General features: G+C 42.9%; 2 protein-coding genes and 1 long non-coding RNA gene across 15 annotated transcripts in view; 2 read left to right on the top strand and 1 right to left on the bottom strand.

The window, feature by feature from the left end:
• Positions 1–8,224, top strand: part of LATS2 (large tumor suppressor kinase 2) — a 47,972-nt gene extending 39,748 nt beyond the window's left edge. For 3 of the 4 annotated variants that reach the window (XM_028726299.2, XM_028726306.2, XM_028726302.2), the window contains 3 exons: positions 1,073–1,255; positions 1,898–2,004; positions 5,166–8,224. In XM_028726299.2, the coding sequence (XP_028582132.2) occupies positions 1,073–1,255; positions 1,898–2,004; positions 5,166–5,660 (785 nt within the window). In that variant the 3' untranslated portion in view covers positions 5,661–8,224. The remainder of the gene's footprint in view (positions 1–1,072; positions 1,256–1,897; positions 2,005–5,165) is intronic. The other variant, XM_028726307.2, reaches the window with a different exon arrangement.
• LOC114595722 (uncharacterized) lies at positions 173–21,948 on the bottom strand. 10 transcript variants are annotated; one of them, XR_013392532.1, is made up of 9 exons: positions 21,715–21,948; positions 19,540–19,654; positions 18,171–18,324; positions 12,349–12,486; positions 9,578–9,670; positions 8,769–8,867; positions 3,829–5,568; positions 3,022–3,489; positions 173–1,798 (listed from the first exon to the last, which is right to left on the bottom strand). It is a non-coding gene; the product is annotated as an uncharacterized LOC114595722 (long non-coding RNA). The 10 variants fall into 10 exon arrangements; XR_003706323.2 differs by lacking the exon at positions 173–1,798 and having other exon boundaries at positions 2,673–3,489; XR_003706325.2 differs by lacking the exon at positions 173–1,798 and having other exon boundaries at positions 2,673–3,489; positions 19,561–19,654.
• Positions 21,949–22,125: 177 nt separating this feature from the next.
• Positions 22,126–24,591, top strand: part of XPO4 (exportin 4) — a 67,346-nt gene continuing 64,880 nt past the window's right edge. The window contains exon 1 of the mRNA XM_028726298.2: positions 22,126–22,238. Coding sequence (XP_028582131.2) covers positions 22,161–22,238 — 78 coding nt within the window. The 5' untranslated portion in view covers positions 22,126–22,160. The remainder of the gene's footprint in view (positions 22,239–24,591) is intronic.

The raw sequence follows: 24,591 nt of genomic DNA, 5'->3' as shown, positions 1-24,591 counted from the left end.
AGGCCAGGCTTAGGAGAGCTTTAAAGGGGAAGACAAGGAATTTGTACTGGACCAGGAGCAGAAAGAGAAAAAAGTGAATGACTCTGGTGGCAGATTTTGGGTTGGAGATGAGGGGGCCAAGGTGTGACTGTGTAAAATCAGAGAGACAGTAGCAGTAGCCGACGCCAGCCTATTTACAAACACAGGTGTTTTTAATACATGCACAATAGACATATGAGCCACATAACATATAGGGCTCCTCCAGACAACCTGTTCATTGGGCATTCATCTTAGAATACAGGAGGCATTCAGCTAAATATTCCCATCAGTGCAAATATTACTGCTAGCACAATGGGATTTTCCCGCCCGCCTCCTCCTTCCCTCGCACTTGTCCTACCCTGCAAAACCTGCTCTGAAAAGTTGAGCCAGCAGAACAGAATTGGGGGCACATGGAGGGAGGAGAGGAGGAAAGGTTTCGTTGCACAAGGAGAAAATCCTGCACTGACAGAACCAGTGACTTGGTGCTACATGGAATACAACATTGTCCAGTCTCTATTGAGCATTCATTCCAGTTTCTTTGTGAGGAAGTTAAACGCCAATGAGCATTCATCCTGATTTACTTGCATGGTGGTCTTCCTGTTTTTCAGATGTTCATCTCGCACTTTTCACTACGTTTCCCTGTTACTTTTTAAATTGCAAAGAGTCTAGTTTGTTGTTGCTTTAAGTGGATTTGTTGCAGCAGGGCAACAGAGTGCTATAGTCTGCTTTAAGTGAAGAGAAATACTGGCAACTCAGAGGTGACTGTAGTCACCGTTTGCGGCTGCTTCTGAGTCCCAAGAACCACAAACATTTTTATCTTTGAGTAAGCAGCTACCTTTTGTCTCCTGAACCTTTTTTAAACACTCTATTCATTTCTAAGATGTCACATGTTAGGGGAAGGGATGAAATGCAAACAAAAATTGCAACCCAAATTAAATTGCAAAGCTTGCAGTTCAGAGAAAAACATGGTGAATCGTGCTTGTTTTGTTTCTTGGGAGAGCTTTTGTTGATCTTTCCATGTAATTTCCTATTTTCTTTTCCCATCTGTTGAAAGGGAGCCACATCAGGCAGGACAGCATGGAGCCAAGCGACCTTTGGGATGATGTGTCCAACTGCAGATGTGGAGACAGGTTGAAGACCTTGGAGCAGAGAGCTAAAAAGCAACATCAGAGGTGTTTAGCCCATTCATTAGTTGGAACACCCAATTATATTGCACCTGAAGTTCTCCTTCGTAAAGGTAGGTGGTTTATTTGTTTCAAATGTTTCTAGCTCACCCTTCATCACAAGCACTCAGTATTCCATACTGCAGTGCAGTCAAACCTCGGATCTTGAATGCCTCCGTTTTGGAACATTTTGGCTCCCGGACGACAAAAACCCGGAAGTAAATGCTCCAGTTTTCTAACATTTTTCAGAAGCCGAATGTCCAACTCGGCTTCCGTTTGAATGCAGGACCTCCTGCAACCAATCGGAAGCCATGTCTTGGTTGTCGAACATTTCAGAAGCCGAAGGGCTTCCAGAACGGGTTACGTTCGACAACCAAGGTTTGACTGTATATACGTTTTATACAAAAAGTTCAGGCATCTCAGTACAGAATTCCATATTCTCTGAGGCTTGCTATAATCTTCATAGTGCAGTGAATAAAATACTCTGAGCACTTTTGAATATCCACTTTGCTTTCAGAGGCAGGATCAAGCTCAGCCATCACAGGGCACATAAAGCAGATTTTTCAATAGTTTTGGTTTTTGGTCACAGTTCATTCTTCTCAGATGAAGTTACGAACCTATAAGTGGCAAGGTTATTGATAAAATTGCAAATAAAATCTGACTTGCGTCTTTGAAAACACAGCAGATAACACGTTGTTTTCCTGATTGCCTTTCAGGATACACTCAGCTATGTGACTGGTGGAGTGTTGGTGTGATTCTCTTTGAGATGTTGGTTGGGCAGCCTCCGTTTCTGGCTGCCTCTCCCACAGAAACCCAGCTGAAGGTAAATTCACTCCCAATTAATATTGTTAAAAATTAATGGTGTAGCTCTGTGGGGGTCCCCCTCTCCCCCCCCCATTTTCTCAATTTTCTTCAAATAATAAATCAACCCTGGGTTTTTTTGTTAGGCAACAATCCAATTTGGGTAAGGCATGGGTGTTATTATTTATTTATTTGTGAATATTCTACATATATATATTTAAGGCAGTTTACAGACGTATCCTCAAAATCATCTAAAACTAAATTTAAAAATTATATAACAACCAAGGATAGGTTTAAAAACAACACGGAATGAACACCTAAACCAGGCATCCCCAAACTCTGCCCTCCAGCTGTTTTGGGACTACAACTCCCATCATCCCTAGCTAACAGGACCAGGGCAAGGGTCAGGGGTGATGAGAATTGTAGTCCCAAAACACCTGGAGGGCTGAGTCTGGGGAGGCCTGACGTAAGCAAAGGCTTTTATATAGAATCGTAGAATCACAGAGTTGGAAGGGACCATGAGGGTCATCTACTCCTGCCTCCTGCAATGCAGAAATATTTTGCTCCACATGGGGAGTCTCATGCTTTCCTAACTGAGCTGTCCACAACATGAGATGAGCCTGCTGGTTCGGACCAATGGCCCATCTAGTACTAATTTTCTTTTGTACAAAATGAGGCCATGGGCTGCTCTAGACAATAAGCATGTTTATTAAGCATTCATCCTGATTTGCTTGCACAAAGCTTTCCAGGAGGTTAGAATGTGCCCAGTCTTTATTGTGCATTTGATTTATTTAAATCCTTTCTGTACCAGTTTATATGTCAACAAAAATCCTAAACACTATTTTAAAGACATCAAATAGAACATTCCAAAGTATCAAAGCCAAAACGTTACAGGTTAACTTCATGCTGCTTTAAACATGTACTTTGCACTTGATTTAAATATTATCTTACACATAAAGATATTACTAATAAAAATCACAGAAATACAACTCTTCATACTCGGCATAGTTGGCAGCTGAATGAAATAACTGAAATATACCCTTAGCAATCTTCCACATACAGGCCTCATATGTGTGGTGTGGGTGTGAGCCAGTGTGGTGTAGTGGTTAAGAGCGGTAGTCTCGTAATCTGGGGAACCGGGTTCGCGTCTCCACTCCTCCACATGCAGCTGCTGGGTGACCTTGGGCCAGTCACACTTCTCTGAAGTCTCTCAGCCTCACTCACCTCACAGAGTGTTTGTTGTGGGGGAGGAAGGGAAAGGAGAACGTTAGCCGCTTTGAGACTCCTTCGGGTAGTGATAAAGCGGGATATCAAATCTAAACTCCTCCTCCTCCTCCTCCTCCTCCTCCTCCTCTTCTTCTTCTCAGGCATCCCTACACCAACCCTACAAGATAACACAGCTAATCCCTAATGAAACGTTTTTCACAAAGAGAACTTCCGGCTTACCAAAAAAAATAATCTAGCAGCATTAAGCACAACTTAAACCAATGCATTCACCCACCTCTACCTAGGGCAGGGGTCTGCAACCTTTAAGACAAAAAGAGCCACTTGGACCCGTTTCCGAAGAAAAAAAAACTGGGAGCCGCAAAACCATTGCAACATTTAAAACAAATATATATCTGGAGCCGCGATCTGACAGCGGGCGGGAAGGTGACGTCGGGATGGTGTGTGACTAACGCACGCACCGCCCCCATGCGACGTCACAGCCAGTACAGCGCCCGCCACAGTGGGGAGTGTCGGGGTGCACAATGTGCCTCCTCCCCTCACTAGTATCTGCCCCGGAGCCGCGGCAAAGGTGTAAAAGAGCCACGTGCGGCTCCGGAGCCGCGGGTTGCTGACCCCTGACCTAGGGTAATACACTATTATACAAACAGTACAAATCTGGAGTGACGGTTGGATGGCTCCTTGTACACCTCCTTCCGGCAACTCCTGCAGCCAAGCTGGTGCCAAAAGTATTGCTCTGCTTTCCTTTGGACCACGCCAGCGAGGCTGAGAGAGGGGCACCCCAGGACCTCCATACACACTGCCCAGGCTGGCGCCCTGGAGAGGTTGCTTCAGTGCCGTAAACGCAGTGGTTTGCCTTCACTCCATTGGCTTTTGAGTTGAATAGATGCCCACAACATTACTCCCTCCCTATCTCCCACTCAGGTGTGGCTTTACTGACTTACTCAGTCTGGTATTAAGCAGTCTTGAAACACACAACAGCACAGTGCCAGTAGCCACCCAATAATGTATCACTCACTTTATTCAAATGGATAATAAATTCCCAAAGGAATTTATTCCCACTTGTGGATTTCCACTCTCCTCTTCCTCTGGAATTGGCAAACATGTCCTGGCTAGCAGGGCAACCAGGAACAGGGTGGGCAGATTGGTGGAGGACGTTCTACAAAGAGGTTACATGGCAATGAGCATTCAACCGGAGTTACTTGCATAGCAGTTATCTTGTCCATACATTTTACCACCATTTTCCTAATTGCAAAAAGTCTGGGGTGTGTTTTTTTAGCGGATTTGTTGTGCCAGGCAACAGAGCAATTTAACCCACTTTAATTGCACAAAACTAAACTTCTAGTATGCTCTAGAATGCCGCCTGAAAAATATTGACAATCTGAAGCTGACCGATGATACAGTTTGAAGGAATTTGCCATGGATGGAAAGGCCCTTTATCAGTCATAAAATCAAATCTATAGGACAACAGTAATACTATAAAAAAGCCATAGATATCCAAAATTCCTAACAGAGCCAGTACTAAAAATCATTACTAGAATGATTAGATTGTATTTCTAATATAAGTTCATTTTAGGCTTCTCTGTAAATAACATTGATCACATTTCCTTCTAAATTAAATGAATTTGTTAAATAATTTCCTACTTCGTATTGCCACTCTTTAGCATCTAACCAAGTGGTATCCATATGCAGATATCAGTGATTTAAGAGTTCTTGAGGGGGTGGGTGGAATCTTTGGGGGATTTTTTTTTTTTTACCTCAGAACACGTTTTGTAGCTTGAGGATACTTCTGGATTGAGGCGCAGGTGGCCTCAGTGGCATGTAGCTTCAACTGGTGGCCCAGTTGTGCCTCTATCTGGACCAGGATAGCCTAACTTCTGTCCTGTTTTATGTCTAGAAGGCTTGCCTTTCAGGAGGAATGCTACTGGATGCTAACCATCTATATTCACTACTCTTCAGGTGATAAATTGGGAGAACACACTGCACATCCCCTCCCAGATCAAGCTGAGCCCCGAAGCAAGGGACCTTATCACAAAACTGTGCTGTGCTGCTGAAGAGAGGCTCGGGAGAAATGGAGCAGACGACCTCAAGGTTCACCCTTTCTTTGACTCCATGGACTTCTCCACGGATATCCGCAGGCAGGCAGCTCCCTACGTCCCAAAGATAAGCCATCCAATGGACACCTCGAATTTTGATCCCGTTGAGGAAGAAGGCCCTTGGGATGACGCTAGTGAGGACAGCACCAGGGCATGGGACCCGCAGACTTCCTCCAGCGGCAAACACACGGAACATGCCTTCTATGAGTTCACTTTCCGAAGGTTCTTTGACGACAATGGATACCCGTTCAGATACCCAAAGCCTTCTGGAATAGAAGTGAGCCAGTCAGAGAATTCTGATACAGAAAGCAAAGATGGGCTGGATCAGGCAGGAGCCTGTCAACCCGTATATGTGTAAATTATTGTACAGAGTTCTACAAAATTAACCCATTTATCCATAACTTCCGTCTGAGCCTGCAGATAGAAGGACTTGCAGACCAGGTCCTAAATGCAAGCTGGTTTTGAGCTTAGGCTGTTTAGGACTGTAAATAGCTATGTTAATGAGTGCACTTGAAATCCAGATTTTCAGCATCGATTTCCAAGGACAGGCGTGTTCTTAAGCCAAGTTTTCCTTCTGGGTCAGCGTTGCCCACTCTGAGCATTTACAAGCTTCCACAGTGTTGTGCTGTTTTATTTTCAAGTGAGCAGAGAGCACTTATTTTTGTTTATAGCAGGGTTCTGTTTATCCTACTAAATTATAAGGATTAATTCAGACAAATCATGCTGCTGTTCTTCTTTTCTACATTCTTTTTTTTTTTTAAATGTCCATCGCACTTATGTCACATTTTTAGGAAAATAAGTAAGACTGAAGAACGTGTGATTAAAGGTCTCTGTGCAATAATGTTTTAATAAGAGAAGAAAAAGTCTGCTGTCCTACATTTACCAGTGCCATTTTTATTCACACCATAATAATCTATATGTACTTTCAGTATCCTGACATCATTTTTGAAGCTGCTTTATTTCCCTTTTTTTTGATTTTTTTATTTTAATTTAGTGTAATCAAAGTGTGAGCAAGTGGCAATCGAAGAGTGGTATCAGTGACTGGATTTGTGTAGAATGTTGCATGGAGCTGTGATTATGTTGTTCCTTCTGTTTTGAAATGACCTATTTCTTGCCATTCACAGGCAGGTCCTGTGCGTGTACTTGTACTGAGGATCTCAGCGACCCTCGGGACTTGTGTGCTGATAATGTATTGTGTGGGTGGTTTTGACTCTTTATTATGACTGTGTGTTCTGTAAAAACAAATTACAAAGCTCTAATTCAGGTTAGGGGTTGGTGGTGTGTACAGGGGAAGAGAGAGAGAGAGAGAGGTTAGTAGCAGTTGATTATCTTGTTTCTTAAAATTTCTCCCAAAGATGGGTAACTAGCAAAACAGTTGCTTTGGAAATAAATTTGTGGCCAAAATCTAACTGTTTGATGGCCCGCTCACCTACCACATGGTATGCAGTGTTCAGTTGTTTGAAACTTGCCATATAGTATTCATTTATCTTATCATTTAGTGTCTATATGGGGGAAAAATATATAGAGGAGAATTCTTTGTGCCTTAAATTTGATTTGTGGGCCTTACTTCCTTATCCTTAAAACTGATAGGACTCTTCAGAGCAGTAATGTTAAAGGTAATTCAGTGACAATGCCTTTCTTTCTGGGATATGTTGAATCTATGGAGCTGCCTTTATACCAAGTTGTTCCCTCAACACCCTAGCCAGTATCGTCTCCTCTGGCAGACAGTCTCTCAGGCAGAATTCTTCCAAGCCCAGTTAACCTGAGACCATTTCACTGGGAGGCGCTGGGGATTTAACGTGGAACTATATACATGCAAAACATATATTTTGCCATTGAGATGTAGACCCTCCCCAGGTGCATCTTTTCTTTGTTGCAGCTATATCTTATGGTGGAAAACCGATCTACAGTATATATAGCAATCCCAGAAACCATAGATACACATTGGCCTCTCTAGCTGCTTCTCTGTGATCACTTGGAGGACCAGAAATGGCTTACATGATGAAAGCATGCAGTACTTTATCAACATCACATTGAGGCAACAATGGCTGGCACTTCCAGAGCTGCCAGGAATTGTGAACTCTTCTTTCCTATTTAAATAGGCCTATTCTAACCATGTATACACAGAAATGAATATATTTGGGGCAGCAGCCTTAGTTGTCTTAAGTGACGTTCCCAAATGCTGGCCCCGATTATACCTGGTCTGTTATATTGTTATATATCTATGATGGACTATACTAACCCTGCATCTCTATCAAAATGCAAGCGTACGTTAAAATATTTTCTTAAAATTGTTTAAAATGATGCATTTTATTAGTTATGTTAACATAAGGATTATTCAAAATGATAATGGGATACTAAAAATAAGTAAGGCATAAATATCTTCATTTATATTATATATATACCTAAATCAGATTAGTTTAACAGTCCTATTTTAAAATAATTCATTGCAATAACATTTGAGGGCAATATTCCACTGTGTTCTTGCTTTTTATGTTAAGCTTTTGAATCTGAAGCTGCATTTCCCCACTCCCATGTTATTCCAAATATTCTTCCTTAACATTTTAGCCTATCATATCCTACCCATTGTCTAGATATCTAAAGCAACAGCACCTGTAAATCCATCAGGCTAAACTAAACAAAATGATTGTGTATTTGTTTACATTTGTATGAAAGGAGTGTTCTGAGGTATGCAGTGCTTGTGTTGTGGCAGTTTATGAAAGATTTCAGTATTACTACTTTTTATATAATAATGCCATGTTTTTTATATATATTTACAACTATCTGACATTCTTTCATGTGGTAGGTTCTTCCTCAGGAACTCAGTTTAACTGTTATTTATTTATCATTTGCCTTTCGAAAGCTTCCGCTGGCACAATTTATTATTATTATTAAAAAAAAAAAAAAACCAAATCAAAATCACAGGCTGTATCATGTGTGTGTTCTTTTAGCTTATTATCGTGGTTCTTAATTAGCGAGGTACTGCAAATGCCCTTTTCTTGAAAGCCAATCCATGGACCCGCTACTTTTGCGACACTGTAATTCAGTTTTACTAGCAAACCAGAGGTTAAACTAACCTTTTCCAGCCCCGGGAGGAGCTCAGGGAGTGTTAATGCAACACACCTACACACTGCAGCCGACACACTAACGTGTGTTGCGACACACAGTTTGGAAAGCTCTGCCATACATGCCGATTAGCTCACAACAATTTTGCTTCCCTAAATATCCCTACGTCTGTCCCTTGTAGGCCCTGGCGATTATTCTTCGCACAGAAGCTCACATAAGCGGGTGTTTGCAAACCTAGCGTGAGAATTGCCAAAAAACCCACATCACCTAAAGTGAAGTTCAAAGCTGAATTGGGTAGTTTCTCCTCAGGCAAATGGCTTTAAAGGAATTTCATAGGAAGTCAAAAGAGTTTTGATCAGATTTATGAATTTTGAGTAAGACAGGGGATCAATATACTTACTTCCTCATGGTCACCATATGGAATCACAGAACTGCAGAGTGGAAGGGGTCCTGCGGGGTCATCTAGTCCAACCCGTGCAGTGCAGGAGTCTTTTATTGCCTGAAATATAAATATGAAGCAAATATGGAGGTTCCTCTTCAGGTGAAGCAACTGACAAAAATGTGAAGGACTTTCAATAAGGACTTTCAAAATCAACAGGACTTTCAATAAGACTATTGTAGTTTTTGTGGGAGCGGGGAAGGGTGTTTTGCCGGATTTTGCAAAAAACCAATCTGGTGTTGAAGTCTATAACTAAATTGAATTTAACAGTAGTAATTGCAGCTTCACAACACTTGCCAAAGTGGAAGGAGTTCTGAAAGACGATACTGGAACACTACTAATCTTTTCCCAATTACGTGTGCAGAAAACAGCAGAACTCACTGATAGGCAACACATGAAGATTGTTGCAAAGCATCCCAAATTATTACTATTGTATAATTATAAGGTTATTTGTATAACTTTAGAAGGGACACGGCTGTCAATGCACTACTACCTGTGAGTCATCTTAGGTCCATCCCCAGATGTTCAGGAAGGCTCCCTAAACCTCTGGAGAGCTTTTTGTGGGTGGTGGAGTTAGGGGCTGGGTGGATGCAGGGGAGAGGAAGTAACAGAAAGTTTTCCTTCCACAAAGCTCCTTATCCACACAATCCCATACATACAAGTCCCATTGAGTTCTACGAGTCTGGCTCCCAGCTCAATTGCAGCCTTACGGTGCAATTTCAACCATGTTTACCCAGCAGCAAGTCCTATCAAATTTACTTGGGGCTTACTTCCAGGTAAGTGGTGCTAGGGTTGTGGCCTAAGTTAATTCATCTTGTGATCCAAGCAATTGTTTTCGTACAAAGCAAAAACAGACCTGTAAGCTTAAAATAATAACAGAAAAATGCAATGTTATTGGCAGATCATCAAACATGTAATTCCAAACATACTTTTACAGAATTTCTCCTTGCAGGCAATAATAGATTTAGACATGCATATGACATAAATAGCAAATGCTAAATTCTATGGGGGGTGGAACTCGGAATGTTTTTTCTGGCAGAGAAATGTGTTAAAGCAGTGAATGGTGGCATGTGGTGGAAAGGATTCTGGGTTTGTTCACTGGCAAGATTTCCGCCATCTGCCTTATACACCATTTTCCTAATTAAGAGTGAGCAGAAGAAAATGTTACATTTTCAGAATTAGCCTGTTAAAATATATTCAGAGTCTGAGGGTTTGCAAATGAGGCAAACAAAAGTATTATTTTAACAATAAGTGTGCTGCTTCTTTAACATATACATGCATAAACTCAAAAAAGCAGCCTGTGAAGCTGCTTTCTACTGAGTCAGGCCACTGGTCTGCCTAGCACTGTCAACACTGACCAGCAGCAGCTCTCTAGATCACTCGCTGCCTTACCGAGATATACTGGGAAGTGAAGCTGGCATCACCTGCATGCAGCATCCCTGGTATCTCCAGGTAAGGACTAGGAAAGTTGCTTTCTGAAACCACTACCCGTCACTGTTGACAGTACACAGCCTGGTGAACCAATGGTCTGACTGTATAATGCAGCTCAAAGTAGCTTACATCAGGCATAGGCAAACTCAGCCCTCCAGGTGTTTTGGGACTACAACTCCCATCATCCCTAGCCAACAGGACCAGTGGTCAGGGATGATGGGAGTTGTAGTCCCAAAACTTCTGGAGGGCCGAGTTTGCCTATGCCTGGCTTACATCATAAAAATGCAGCAAAATATCATAATGATTGAAAAGCACATTGTCTAAAAAATACTGGAGAAAGCTTTTCACAAAAGTGAGCGGAAAGTAAGCCAACAAGTGGCTATCAGTCATGACAAAATGTTGCATTATGGTGGAGGACCACCTATTCAGAGTGCCTGCCAGCCATGCACCGCTTGCAGATCTCTACATGTAGATGCATTGCAGCAGAAGAATTGAATCGGGATGCTCGGCATAAATTCCGCTCCCTGCCCCGATTTACCATGCAGGTACCTCTCTTTGAAATCAGTGAGGCACACAGCATTGTTGCCTATAGTTTTTTTATCAGTTCAAAACTTAGCTTATAATCTAGGAAACAATAACCAAAGAGTGTGCACTATCAATCCAAACCGTCAAAGCACATTCATGCACGTTCTCCAGTACCTGCTTGTAAATTCTGTTTTCCAAGACTTGAAATAGCATGGCAATTCCCTTCATGCCACCATTCCCCACCCCACCCACCGAACAGACTGGATGTTGCTGGCAATCCTTCTATCTCTGGTTGGCACAGATCAGACTCTTTAATTAAAAAACTGAGAAGACACTGTTTTTCAGAACAGCAGCAGAATCGACATATCGGACACTCCTGCTGGGGTACTGGGCATTTGCAGTGCATTTTGTGGGTGCCAAATAATAGATTGATTTTCATAGCAGGGAATTCTGTCGTTGCCACGTAATCTGTGCTAATCCTCTATTATTGTTCCATTTTTCTCTTTTACCATACTTAGTCTTAAATATCACGCAGTCTGAATTTACGGTCAAGCTAAAATGCCTGCCATGAGAGCTCCTACCGGCTCATGCAAAACACACAAAAGTCTCTCAAGAAGCATACTAAATAATTCCCGTAGCAATCGCAAAACTAAAGCAACAACCAGGATGCCCAAATATGACTCCCGCATTGTGGGCAACCCTTAATCTAGGCTCGTGACTCATTGAACCAAATGAAGTTCACAGCTAGCTTGTCGAACCTAGTGCACAAATTGTGGGGAGGTAATAAAGCTTATTGTGAAAGCTACAAGTCTCATCCCCTGAAACACAGGCTGTCAAAGGAAGAGGGGCTGGGTCCCCTTTGACTTCTACTTCCCTGTTCTTTGATCACAGTAATAGGGTTTTCATTTCTCTTCTGTGTGGTTCCTAGTGGCTCTTTGAGTTGGATTCCCAGCTAACTCTCTCTTTGTCATTCACTTGCTGGAGTTCTTGCCTTGAAGCCTTGATCCTTCCGGAGGTGCTTTAAATACATAGTTAGGATGTGGCATAATACTAATATGAAGTACAATGCCTTCTTTTACCAATAGGTGGAATGTATGACCAAACCTGGCGTGCTTTGGTCCATGGGCTCACAAAGACTCAAAACACAACTAAACCACAACGACCAAACCAAGATAAAAGCAGGGAGGCTACAGAAGGCCACAAACAGAGGTAGCAAGCCAAATCGTGTTCTTCAGGGGCCATCACAAAAGGAAGTACGACTACCTTGTGATTCAAACAAAGGTCAAGCCTCGGGAGTGCTTGACAATCCCCCCGTTTTTGTGGAACTGGAAAATAGATCTGACCCACAGAATCAGCTGAGCACCTAGGTTTAAAACATGGGGTTTAGAACACTCTCCAGCTGGAGAGAACCCCCAGCAGAGTTGAAAACACTTTCAGAGTTAACCTGCAGCATAGCCTGGAATATAGGTTGTTCAACCTTTTTGCATAGCCTGTTTACTCTGTCTTAAAGCACTTGCCCCACCCTCTCCCTCTCTAGCAATGAACAGACCACACACTGTTAAGTAAGTTTAAAATATTTACTCACTAAATTCAAAGGTGTGGTTCATGTGTTGCCCCACACAGCAGCAAGGAGAAGCCAGGTAGATTACTCTTGGGCGCAAAATTCACAATATAGTTTCAAACATGCTGTCTGAACTTTGAGTCTGTTCTGGTGGGTTACATGCTGAGAAGAGAGTGAGACAAAGGAAGAGAAACAGCATCACATCCTCCCTCACAGAGGTAAAGGGGCATGATCACCTGAGTCTAGAAACAAACCTCTCTGGTCTTAACCCCTTCACGCCCTTATGCTTAATTGTGTTTGACTGCAATTTCCCAGTTCTTACAATCCCAGACAGACCACAAACACAGAACACTGAGTGGACCCAGCTTATATATGGCCAAAGAACTGCATTCTGCTTTATGGCTCACAAGCTTTGTAGGCCTTACATAAGTCATAACTAGCTTCCTCCAACCCCCAGGCTCTGAAGGTTAAAACTCCATGGTGCTATTGGCTGTTGTACAAATCCTACAGAATGAATAAGATGTGGATAATTGTCAGTATTTGGAACGATCCATGAAGCCGTGTTGATTGTGTGAGGTGCGGTACTATGGGCTGAGCACCATGAATTATATGTGTATAATGATGACTATAAATGTATTTCGCTATACAATTTAAAGTTATGGTTGGAAAGAGCCATCTAGTGGTACAGGAAAGGCATGCGCTACATGTAAGTAGCATGAAGCCCTGTCATACCACTTCAGCAAACATGGCTTCCCCTGAATAATCCTGGGAACTATAGCTTGTCAAGTTTGGTCTACAGAGTGTTTTAACAATCAATTCTTCTTCCAAATAACTGTAACTCTGTGAGGGGAACAGGGATCTCCTAACAACTTCACAGGACCTTATTATCATTATCACATTTATTTTTTTGCCACCGACTACTAATTTTTTTTTTTAATGAAAAATTGGATTTGAAAAACTTATAATAATGTTTCCTGCTTTAAAAATAAAACAAAAGCCCATTAAATTAATATTACATGTCTTCCCTGAAGGCTGGTTTTATTAGCTATCAGAATGAACAGAATGCTTTACAGTGGTACCTCGGGTTACATACGCTTCAGGTTACACACTCTGCTAACCCAGAAATAGTGCTTCAGGTAAGAACTTTGCCTCAGGATGAGAACAGAAATCGTGCTCTGGCGGCGAGGCAGCAGCAGGAGGCCCCATTAGCTAAAGTGGTGCTTCAGGTTAAGAACAGTTTCAGGTTAAGAACGGACCTCCGGAACGAATTAAGTACTTAACCTGAGGTACCACTGTATTGTGTACTGATAGGATGAAGTGAGACTGTTCGACTGCAAAATAATAATAATATGTAACTAGTTACACCAGACCGTTATCTTTCTATGTTCTAACACTGGGGCTAGTAACTTTCTGTTTCTCTAGGACTGCATTCATACCCTCCAACATCTTGAACCCCCAAACCAGGAAGCGTGTCTTGCTGCCTGTGCTCCCTCACGAGTCACACGACCTGCATGAGATCACGGAGCCCAAAAGATGCCCTTTTTCACAGCCGTGTTCACACAGCAACCGAAAATGCCCTCTCTGGGGTGCCACCCAGAAAAAATGTGCTTTTTGGGGGTGGAAGTGTTGTTGTTGTTCTGGACAGGATCTTGGTGTGAAATCATGTGAGATCTCATGGCACACAAAATGGCTGCCATGCTCTCCCACGAGAAAACGAGATGTCTAATTTTTTTCTGTGACACTTACAGAGTATGTGCATTTCCTTGCCGGGGGGGGGGGGGAAGGTTACATTGGGAGCTGTGTGCAGATGGTAGGCAGGGCTGAAGTCTGTGGTAGGCAGGGTCAGAGCCAAAAAGTGTGTAGAGTCACACACTTTATGGCACTCCCTTCTATCTCATATCTTTTTCTTTTTTCTACCCCCTGCAAGCTATATGGAGAGGGACAGATTGCTCTTGCCAAAGATCTGAATGAGGGCCACATAAAATTCCACCACCAAGGTCCACATGAACTTATTGGGCCACAGGCTGCCCACTCCATTCGTAAGACAACAGACAATGTTAGCTCTGACCTTTCTGTTAGTTCACCTTGTGCTACTCCTCATAGGCTAAAAATTAATCTTGCTATGCATGCTTTACAGCAATCAGAAGATAATCTGTGCATCAATATGGATAATCTTCTGGTTGCTCTAGTATGCATGGCCAGATTAATTGTTCATCTATGAGGAGTATGAACCTAAATTCAATTTTGGGTTGAAAACACATGGAATAAATCATATGGGCATGCAGCAAATGAATAATACGGATTTTCATTGCAACCATGCCAATTTTGAGAAATGGCTTGGTATGTTGCTCTGCAATCAGCCTGTAAACTATTACATAGATTTCTTTGTTTGTTTGAAATATTTATATTTCACCCTTCATTAAAATTTGTTCCAGAGTGGTTTACATAATGAAAAGACTATGCTGTAGCTTAGTCAGCAGAGAGATTTTAGTGATAAGCTCCCATAGCAGGCACCATTCAGGTCACTGTGTTATGATGGTTCTATATCATAAGCCTGTTATAAAGCTAAATAATACTATGCAGATTGTGCATCCCTTTACATATTTATTTATTTATAAACTGCACTTTTATCTAGAATATAATGAGGTGGTATACAGACTCAAAACACACCATTACAATGAAAGAAATTTAAAAAAATCAAACACACCAATAGGAGCCGTTTGGCAGAGAATTCCAGATATGAAAGGCGTGTCTGAATTAGTTTTTTAGAAGGCATCTGAAAAGAAGCAGGGATGACTCCTGCTGAACTACTGTTTGCAAGGAGTTCCGCAGGGCAAGGCCAGCAACATTAAGGGCACAGACCCTGGTAAAGGTCAGCTGAGGCTCAGGGGCAAGTGCTAACATCGTCCCATGAGAAGACCTCAGCAATTGAGTCTTGACACACATACAGTACTAGGTATTATTGTTCTTCGGTTGTTTCCAATTCTGTCCTGTGCGGAATGTCAGTTTAGTGGAGAAACATCTTATTAATGTGTACCTTTTGCCCATCTCTCTTTGTTGTTGATTATTGCATATATGTATAAGGGATATAATTTATTATTTTATGTGAATGAAGAATTCAAATGCTGTATGACTGTGAAGAAAAGTTATTTCTGATTTTAGAAGTGTCTGTCAGTTTGCATTTTTTTGGTGAAGAAAGTATTGATCTGATGTGTAGAGAGCTCTTTCCTATTCTAATTGATTCAAGAGGGTTCTGGAAGCTTCTCTGTGTGGTACAACTAGTGCAAGACGGAGGTTTCTAACTGTGGAGTTCGTACAGAGCCCCCAGTCGTTTCACGGACTATTGACCTGTACACCACTACTTTATTCTTCCGCTGCCACCAATTTTGTGGAAAAAAACTCAGGGTTCCCTGGTGAAGTATTGAGTCTCAGTCAGGTAGAGTTAACAATGAAGATTAAAGTTTATTTCAAACACAAACAAGTTTTAAAATATATTCGAAACGCTGTCACTCTATTCCCTCTCAGTCTTGTCCCTGTCTCTAACTCACCCTGACTCCTCTATCTCCCCCCCCCCAAAAAGAACCAACTGAACTGTCAAAACCTCTAGGCTGAGCCTCAAAATCAGGTAGGCTCCGCCTTCAGGCTTTCTTATTGGTCAACCTAGTAACCCCTTCTCTCCCCCAATACAAACGTATCCCCAAAGAATGGGCAAACGCCACACTAACTGACAAGGAATTCTCTATTTTGCCTAAAAAACAGGCAGAAGGTTCCTGATGTTTGGGTTATTCCTTCGGAGAAGCTGAACAGCTGGTTTGGACTGCATCTGTTATCTCTTTCACTCAAGGTCATGCTGACTATAATAATAGTGTGGTGTTCTGTACATAGTACACTTAGGGTTAAGGTTTTAGTCTTATTGTTAAGTTATTGTAAGTTTAGGTTAATTCTGCTGCAAATTGTTTTCTTATGGACAGTGCCAATCCTGAATGTATTGGATTTGTGACCATTATGCTCATTTACCTTCAGCAGCAATAGTAAATTCTGGTATATGAAATATAGTCGCCTCTGGTCTATTTTGGGGAGAGTCTTGCAACATGTTTCACGTTTTTACTCTGCTAACTATACGTTGGAGTTCTGTCATGGATCAATATGAGTAGAATTTATAACAACGTCATTCCCATTGAGTCTAGTGGGACTTACTCCCAGGTATGTGTTATAGGATTGGAATCTAAAAGGATCATCTTTAATGATCTTCTAGCTATTAAAGTACCATTGAGCTGTAATATTTTATCTAGTGCTTAAGATGGAAGAAAATAATCCTGCCTATGTGCAACTAAAAGGATATTAGTGACTCAATCATATCCATATAATAAATTTAAAGCACTTTAACAGTCCTGATTCTCCTAAAGAATTATGGGGACTGTAGTTTATTAACTGTGCTGGGAACTGTAGCTCTGTGAGGGGGGCGGTCTCCTAATAACTTTCAGCACCCTTACCAAACCATAGTTCCCATAATTCTTTGGTGAAAGCTATGACTGTTAAGTGACACAGGAGTGCTTTTAATATATGGTGTGGCAGGCTGGTTTTCTCTAAAGTGTTAGGACCTGATCTGTCAGAAAGATTAGATTAATGATGTACATTCAACAGTGAACACTTTGTCCAATACTATTAAAAAGATCCTTAAAAGGACTCTCTCAAAAGAACATAAACACACACTGTGTTCCTGAGGAACAAAGTGAAGAAAGTATGTGAAATACACAAATGCATCCAATCCATCTTTTAAAGCAGTATCATGCCACTTTAAACAGCATGGGCTTCCTCCAAGGAATTGTGGGAGTTGTAGTTTGTTGGTGCTGAGAGTTGTCAGGAGACCCTATTCCCCTCCCAGAACTATAATAACCACGACAAGACAGTTTGAACATATTACAATCCTGACCCAACTGCACTGGCTTCCCGGTAGTTTCTGGGCCAAATTCAAAGTGCTGGTTTTGACTTTTAAATGCTTAAACGGCTCAGGACCTCAATACCTCAAAGGTCCACTTCTCTCCATATGAACCTATCTAGACCTTGAGCTCATTGAGATCCTTCTTCGTGTGCCTCCTCCACGAGAGGTCCGGAAGGTGTTAATGTTGTGAGCCACTCCATCTTAGGTTCCCGTTGTACAGATGTGCAAATAAACCATATATCATCAAGACAACACAGCCTCCACTGTCACCTTCACTCCAAGGAAACCAAACTCTGGGACCCCCTGGGATCTCACACCGCTCAGAGATTGGGGTGGCATGCGGCAATATACACTTCTGCCTGAGTCTTAGTGGTTGCAAACAGCATTTGAAATAGCATGATTGTAAACATCCATCCTGGAATGACTGAATGAATAAACAACAGTTATGATGTGGGGATAAATGGTTATGCAGGAGTTGGGGCACCATGGCTGGGTGTTAAAGGTAAAGGTAAAGGTACCCCTGCCCGTACGGGCCAGTCTTGCCAGACTCTAGGGTTGTGCGCTCATCTCACTCTATAGGCCAGGAGCCAGTGCTGTCCGGAGACACTTCCGGGTCACGTGGCCAGCGTGACATCGCTGCTCTGGCAAGCCAGGGCAGCACACGGAACACCGTTTACCTTCCCGCTAGAAAGCGGTCCCTATTTATCTACTTGCACCCGAAGGTGCTTTCGAACTGCTAGGTTGGCAGGCGCTGGGACCGAACGACAGGAGCGCACCCCGCCGCAGGGATTCGAACCGCCGACCTTTTGATCGGCAAGTCCTAGGTGCTGAGGCTTTAACCCACAGCGCCACCTGCGTCCCTATGGCTGGGTGTTATTGGACCACAATTCGAATAATTCCTGACCTTTGGCCATGCTTGATGAAGCTGATGGAAGTTGGAGTTGAGTAGCATTTGTAGGGTCACATATCCCACACCTGGGTTAAAAACCTATTGCCTTGTAGCATGGCCCTGATCCTGGGGTTTTTTTTTGTTGGGGGGCAGTTATGCAGAAATAGTTCTACAAAGATAAAATTAACGTTATGTTGCTGCAGCCAGTAGAATAACATATTAACTCGTTTTAATAAGCACATTTTGTAAACAAAGACTTTGTTAGAACCAAAGGAAGCTCAGAAACCATGCATCCATACAAGCAGAGCCATTAATTAACTAAGGGTTTGTCTGCTAGCAAAGACAAGGGTGCCCTTTATATATATTATAACACTGTTTTTCAGGGAGCCTCTCTGCTGCAGCTGGCATTTAGCCAACTGCAAAGCATGAAGGACACTTCTCATTTGAGAATAAAGGATGCAGTATATGCGGGTGACATTCTACATTATTTGGCATATCCGTACAATTAATCATCACACAATTAAAAGATTTCATTCTAGCCGTGGGCCAATGGTTTGTAGAGCAAGTGGTTTATTTAATAATAGCCTCTGCTCCAATACTAGCATGTTTTACATGCAGAAAGCCCCAGGTTAAAAGCCCTGCCATCTCCAGGTAGGGCTTGGAAAGATGATGCTCAGAAGCTCAGTTCAACTGGAACTCTACACATGCCCCAAGACCATGTTTAGATTGGCTTTTCTTTAGCAATGAGTGTTGTGTCCCTACAATGGAACTGGAGAAAACTTGGTAGTTCAATCTAAGCTTTGTTCCATCAGGGAAGCTCCAGTACTTCCTATCCAATCCCCAGGTGTGGTCTAACCAAGGCAGAATAGAGTGGTACTACTACTTCCATTGATCGGGACAGTATACTTGTTGCTGAAGGCTGAAACAGTATTAACTTATTTGCTGCTGCATCACACTGTTGACTCATGTTAAGCTTGTAGTCAGTAGATCCCTAGATTCTTTTCACATGTACTACTGGCAAGGCGGGTGCCCCAAATATTATATTGGCGCAGCTGGTTCTTCTTGCCTAAGTGTAGAACCTTACATTTATCCTTAATGAATTTCATTCTGTTAGTTTCACTTTGGGCCCAGTTCTCCAATCTGATAAGATCATTTTGAATCTCAATTCTGTCTTCTGTCGCGTTGGCTACCTCTCCCAGTTTGGTGTCATCTGCAAATTTGATGAGCATCCCTTCAATACCTAAATCCAACTCATTTGTAAGGATGTTGAACAATGGGCCCAGGACACCTCACTTGTCACTGCTTTCCAGAATGATGAGGAATCATTAACAAGCACTCTTTGGGTTCGGTCAGTCAACCAGCTACAAATCCAACTTTCAGTTACCTCATCCAGCCCACATCTCACCAGTTTCCTCACATGTGGGACTTTGTCAAAAGCCTTACTGAAATCAAGATACACAAGGTCTGCAGTATTCCGCTGATCCACCAGGCTTGTAGCTCTATCAAGAGAGAGAGAGAGAGAGAGAGAGATTCGTCTGGCATGACTTGTTTTTGAAAAATTCATACTAAGTCTTAGTAATCACTGCATTCTTTTCTAACTGTCCACAGACTGACTGTTTAATTATCTGTTCTAGGACCTTTCCTGGTATCCACATCTGTCCTATATCATTCCTATAATTTCTTACGAAATATCACATTTTTATGTATTTCTACCCAAACCAGCTTTGATCCAAATTGAGAAAAATAACAACCTAGCTGCATGTTAAGCTGGTAATATATAGTGTCACAGTTCCATTTCTCACTGTATCATATTCACTATGATTAATTTCTGTATGGTTCTATTTTAGTGACTATTACCGTAATCTATATGGACAAAGGGGACGAGTAATGAGATTATAATTAGCTGTAGAAATGTTAACCTTCAGCCTTATCTTCAGGAGTTGAGGGGTGGAGTAATTCAGTTTGCTTACAGTTCTCACTTAGAAATTTATCTGTATCGGCTCTCAGTAAGTATCTGGAAAATTTGTTCTTGCTCCCCTCCTCTTACCATTATCCCCTTTTTTACTAAACAAGTGAATTCTGTGTTATTCCAAGCAACTAAGTAATTTTTATAGTATTCTGCCATAGTATACTATAAGCTTAATGCTATAAATTTGTAACAATTTATTAAAATCTATTTTGCCTAGGAGTCTTAAAATGTATAGAGCAAGATCCAAAGGAGCTAAGGACTGAAACCCCACTTGCAACATAGCACAACTAAAGGACTTTCAAAAACGGTTTCTAATATTTGCTCCTGAAAGAAAAATAAAACCATAGCATTCCCTGAAGTAGCTCTTCAGATCCCACTATAGTTATTAAACTTACTTGTGAAGAGTAGCTATGGTGGAACAACTGATATAATAAAGGTCAAAGTATGATTCCCTATGAGTGAAGATCTAAAGTGCAATGAATCCATAAGATTTAAGTATACTGTATGTTGCAAATTCAGTTTATGGTATGGACCTATGTGAAATGTGCAGCATCAGTTTCAAAAAACATATCATGGGTGAACCTTTTTTGGCTAGGTGGGCCAGATCTTTATTCCCCCACCATGCAGCTCTGGCTCTGCTCAGCACTGGCATATAGTCCCTGACTGGTTCCTCTGAGGGAATGTGACTCTCAACAAAAAGCAGACTGCCCACTCGTTTTATTGTTCAGGTTGAAAACAAGTGTAGTGCATACAAGCACTCATTTGGGAAGCTGCATGTTTTGTATCAGCAATTTTTTAGGTGCAGCTTGGGGTCTCATTTCTGTATGTGAGTGGCCATATATGCATGGGAAGATTAGCCTATTATTGTGTAAAGTACAAGAGAGACAGCTGTATTTGGTAAATACAGACATAAGAGGCCAGTTCAAACTATTTGTCCATCTATATTGTCTTGTATGAAAGGCAGTGAGTCCGCATGGTCTCAAGTATACGTTTCCCCCATTATCAGATTATTTTTAAAACTGTAATTCCTGAGACCGAACCTGGGGCAAAGCAACAGCTCTATTGCTACAGTCCTTCCTTCCCATTTAGAAAAATGAACTTTGCACAGAAGAACAGGGTATCTCCAGTTCTGTCAGGGCCATAAGGCCTTTGATAGTGAATGACATGTACAAATTCAGCAAGCACATCTACTGAATTGCTGCCTATTACAAAAGCAAGCAAAAAAAGTTCAGAATCTGGGCTCTGTGAAACTGCTTTACTAATCAATAAATAATAATAATAAGTGATGCTCTCGGGCTAAATAAGAGCTGCTAGTATACTAGCCCGACTTTATTCTCCGTGCGCGCTTGCAAGGACGCCCACTGCTAACTTTACTTTTTCTGTAAGCCCTGAGGCGCGATATTAAAACACCAAAATAGTCCAGGGTCGTTTCCGCCGCTTTTGAGCCTACATGGAAAGCGCCTGCACCACCCTTTGACGTGGAAGCCAGGTACCTCCCGGGCTGCGATTACTCCGCGCTGAGAGTGACGGAGCACTCTGCACGTGTTCAAAGGCGCTTTCCCCCGTGTTCACGGTTACACACAAACACACCTTTCGTCCGCATGCATGCTGAGCTCCGGCGGGGCAAGCTCGACCCAGAGCCGGAGCCTCGCTCAGGGGACTTTCAGGGTCTGCGCTACTTTTGCGCTTAAAAAGGCAACGAAGCGCGGCACCCGAGTGGCTGCGGTGACTCTCAGGGGGCGTCTTCGTACCCCACCCCCAACTCCCTCGACCAGGGCAGCGACTGTCCAGCTTTTCCTCATGGCCGTTTTGGCCCGGGAGACCCCCTCCCCCCCCCCCACGCACGCGCGCGCCTCCGCGACCCTCCCGGCCGGGGCGGGCAGCGCCACCCGACTGAGGCTCCGCTCCGCGAGGCTCTCCCGGCGCTGCCCGCTCGCCCCTCCCTCCCCTCTCTCCTTCCGCGCCCGCGCCGGGGATTGGCTGGGCGGCCGCCTCGTCCCAGAATGCAGTGCATGGCGCGTCATTGAAGAGAGACCATGATGGCGGCGGCCGCGGCGGCGGGGGGAGCCCCCGAGGTGATCGCCCAGCTGGAGAACGCGGCCAAAGTGCTGATGGTGAGGGCGGCGCGGCGGCGGCGGGCGGAGCGGGCAGGCTGGGCGGCCGAGGGCGCGGCGGGGAGCGGGGCGGCCCCTCCGCCCCCCAGTTGATCCTTCTGGGCGGGGGAGACGCCGCGAGTGCCCCTTCTTCTTCTTCCCTGGGCTCCCTTGCAGGCTCCTTCCTCGGAGAGGGACTCCGCGGGGCTGCGCCTCCTTCCGCGCGGTGCCGCGGAAATCTCGCCTCTGCCCTCTTTTTCCCTCCGAAGCTGCAACCCCGTGCGCGCTGGCTGTGGGAGCAAGTCCCGTCGACCCCCCTCCGCGAGGGAGGACTTGCTCCCCAGCAAACGGGCGTAGGATGGGGCTGCTAGTACCTTTCTGCTTTGGGGCCCCTTCTCCCTCCACAACCCTTTCGCCTTTATCATTGCTTCGGGCTCCTGCTCCTTTCTGCACCATCATAGCCTCTGCTTCCCAAATCCTCTCCATTTCACTCCTGTACCCACGTGCTCAGATCCTTGATATCGACTGCTCCACCACTCTTTGCTCTGCTCCTTTCTTCATTTTAGAAACATTTTTTCTTGCTGCGCATCTGCTACAATCAGTATAAAATGATATTTTCCTTCCCTTTTTTTGGATGCTCCCATCCCCCCCCCCCGCCGCCTCTGTCCCTGCAAGCCAACCTTCATGTGTCTGGGTTACATAAATCTTAAGATGCTTGTTCCATTTGCTTGTTCTCAACAGTCAAGGCACCTGCAAAATCTGGGCTTGAGTAGCAAAACCTTTCCACCTATTAGTATTGCCTGTGCAAAGAGAAAACTGTTCCTTCAATCAGTGTTTAAAAGCTTTGTGTGAAACAAGGCAGTAAGAGTCACTTTGTCAGTCTGTTGTTAGCATTGAAGCCATCAATGCCCCCACCTCCACCCAAGTACACTTGTTTACTCCTGTAGAATTTTGGTGGTTTGGGCTTTGTGGGATTGTGACCATTAATTTTTTTAACATTTTGTGTGTGTTTGTGGAAAGTGCTTTGCAGTGTAACTTGTTGCATCTTCTGCACACACCCCCGAAACACTTGCAACCAGCCTTGTATTTCATAGGTTTCCTGGTAGCCATAGGTGCCCAGGAATGCCATAGATGCATGTGAGTTGACTGAATAGCCCACTTGGTTTCTGTGCCTGACTCTGAAGATGCCAGAGCTGCTTAGAAATGCAAAGGGCTAGCAGAAAAGTGCCGGTTCTCTCCTTCCAGGAGCATAGCTAAATCCTTAAAATATACCCATGACACACGTTGGTGTATGTTAATTTATTTGTTTAGATGAAATCTTAGGCAAACTTTGAGGGGAGGGGGAGAGAAACTACTTTGTAAGAATTTTCTTAAAGTTGATGTTTAAATACAGGAGGAAGGCACAGGAGGTATGGGGTCCTGTGCAAATGGTACACACAACCTGTGCTTTAACATCTCCATCATTTCTGTGCCCGTCTGCTTTATAGACATCTTTTTTAAAAACAACAACCAAGCCTTTCAATAGGTTTCCATGTAGGCCTTTAAGGATGAGTCTTGTCCTCATGAGCAGCCATGAAAATGCAGGCCTTATAGCAGGCTGCTAAAATTTGTTTTGCAGGCCAGTAACTTTTCTATGGTTATTGGCAAAGCAGTAAAATACTAGAGAAATAGATAAATCCGTCAGCTAAAACTCCAACCAAAAAACTGTACCATAATAATATTGCCAAAATGTCAAAAAGTTATTGCTTATTCTCCCAAAATACAAGAAGGTGAGTCATTGGTATTCCACTATACAATTGGGAAACTAATGCTCTGAATTGGTAATTAATATTTTCTCATAGTCTTCTACATGAGCAGTTTTTATGTAAGCATAAGTTTACCACACAAGCATCACACAATCTGCCGTACTACCCTGCAAGCAGTAGATATTGAGCAATTGCTTAACAATTATACATTAATGCATAGCATGGATGAAAACCTTACCTAGTATGTGTGTGTTTTGCCTCCTGTTCTTTCTTTAAACAGACTGGTATGTCTGTGGTTATCTTTCCTGCTCCTCATTACCACCCTTTGAGGTAGATTAGGCTCCCATTGGATCTAGGGTGTAGAATGTGGATGTATGCGTTAATCTGATTTTAGTTTATAGTTGACTTTATATTTTGAATGATTTAAAGAGTTTTATGGTTTTTACTGATTGTTTTATTGTTTTTGTTAAAAAACCTCAAAGCAGTTTGCAAACAAGCAGCATATAAATTTTATGAAATGTTTTAAAGCAAATAATAAGATCACCTAGCAAGCTTGATGTACAAGAGGAAATTTCAACCCAGGTATCTCTGGCTTTACCCACTGCACTGGTGAATATGTGGTGATATGT

Source organism: Podarcis muralis, chromosome 4 (genome assembly GCF_964188315.1).
Source record: "Podarcis muralis chromosome 4, rPodMur119.hap1.1, whole genome shotgun sequence".
Taxonomy (NCBI): domain Eukaryota; kingdom Metazoa; phylum Chordata; class Lepidosauria; order Squamata; family Lacertidae; genus Podarcis; species Podarcis muralis.
The sequence above is the reverse complement of the archived record's forward strand: the minus strand, read 5'-3'. Positions and strand labels throughout refer to the sequence as shown.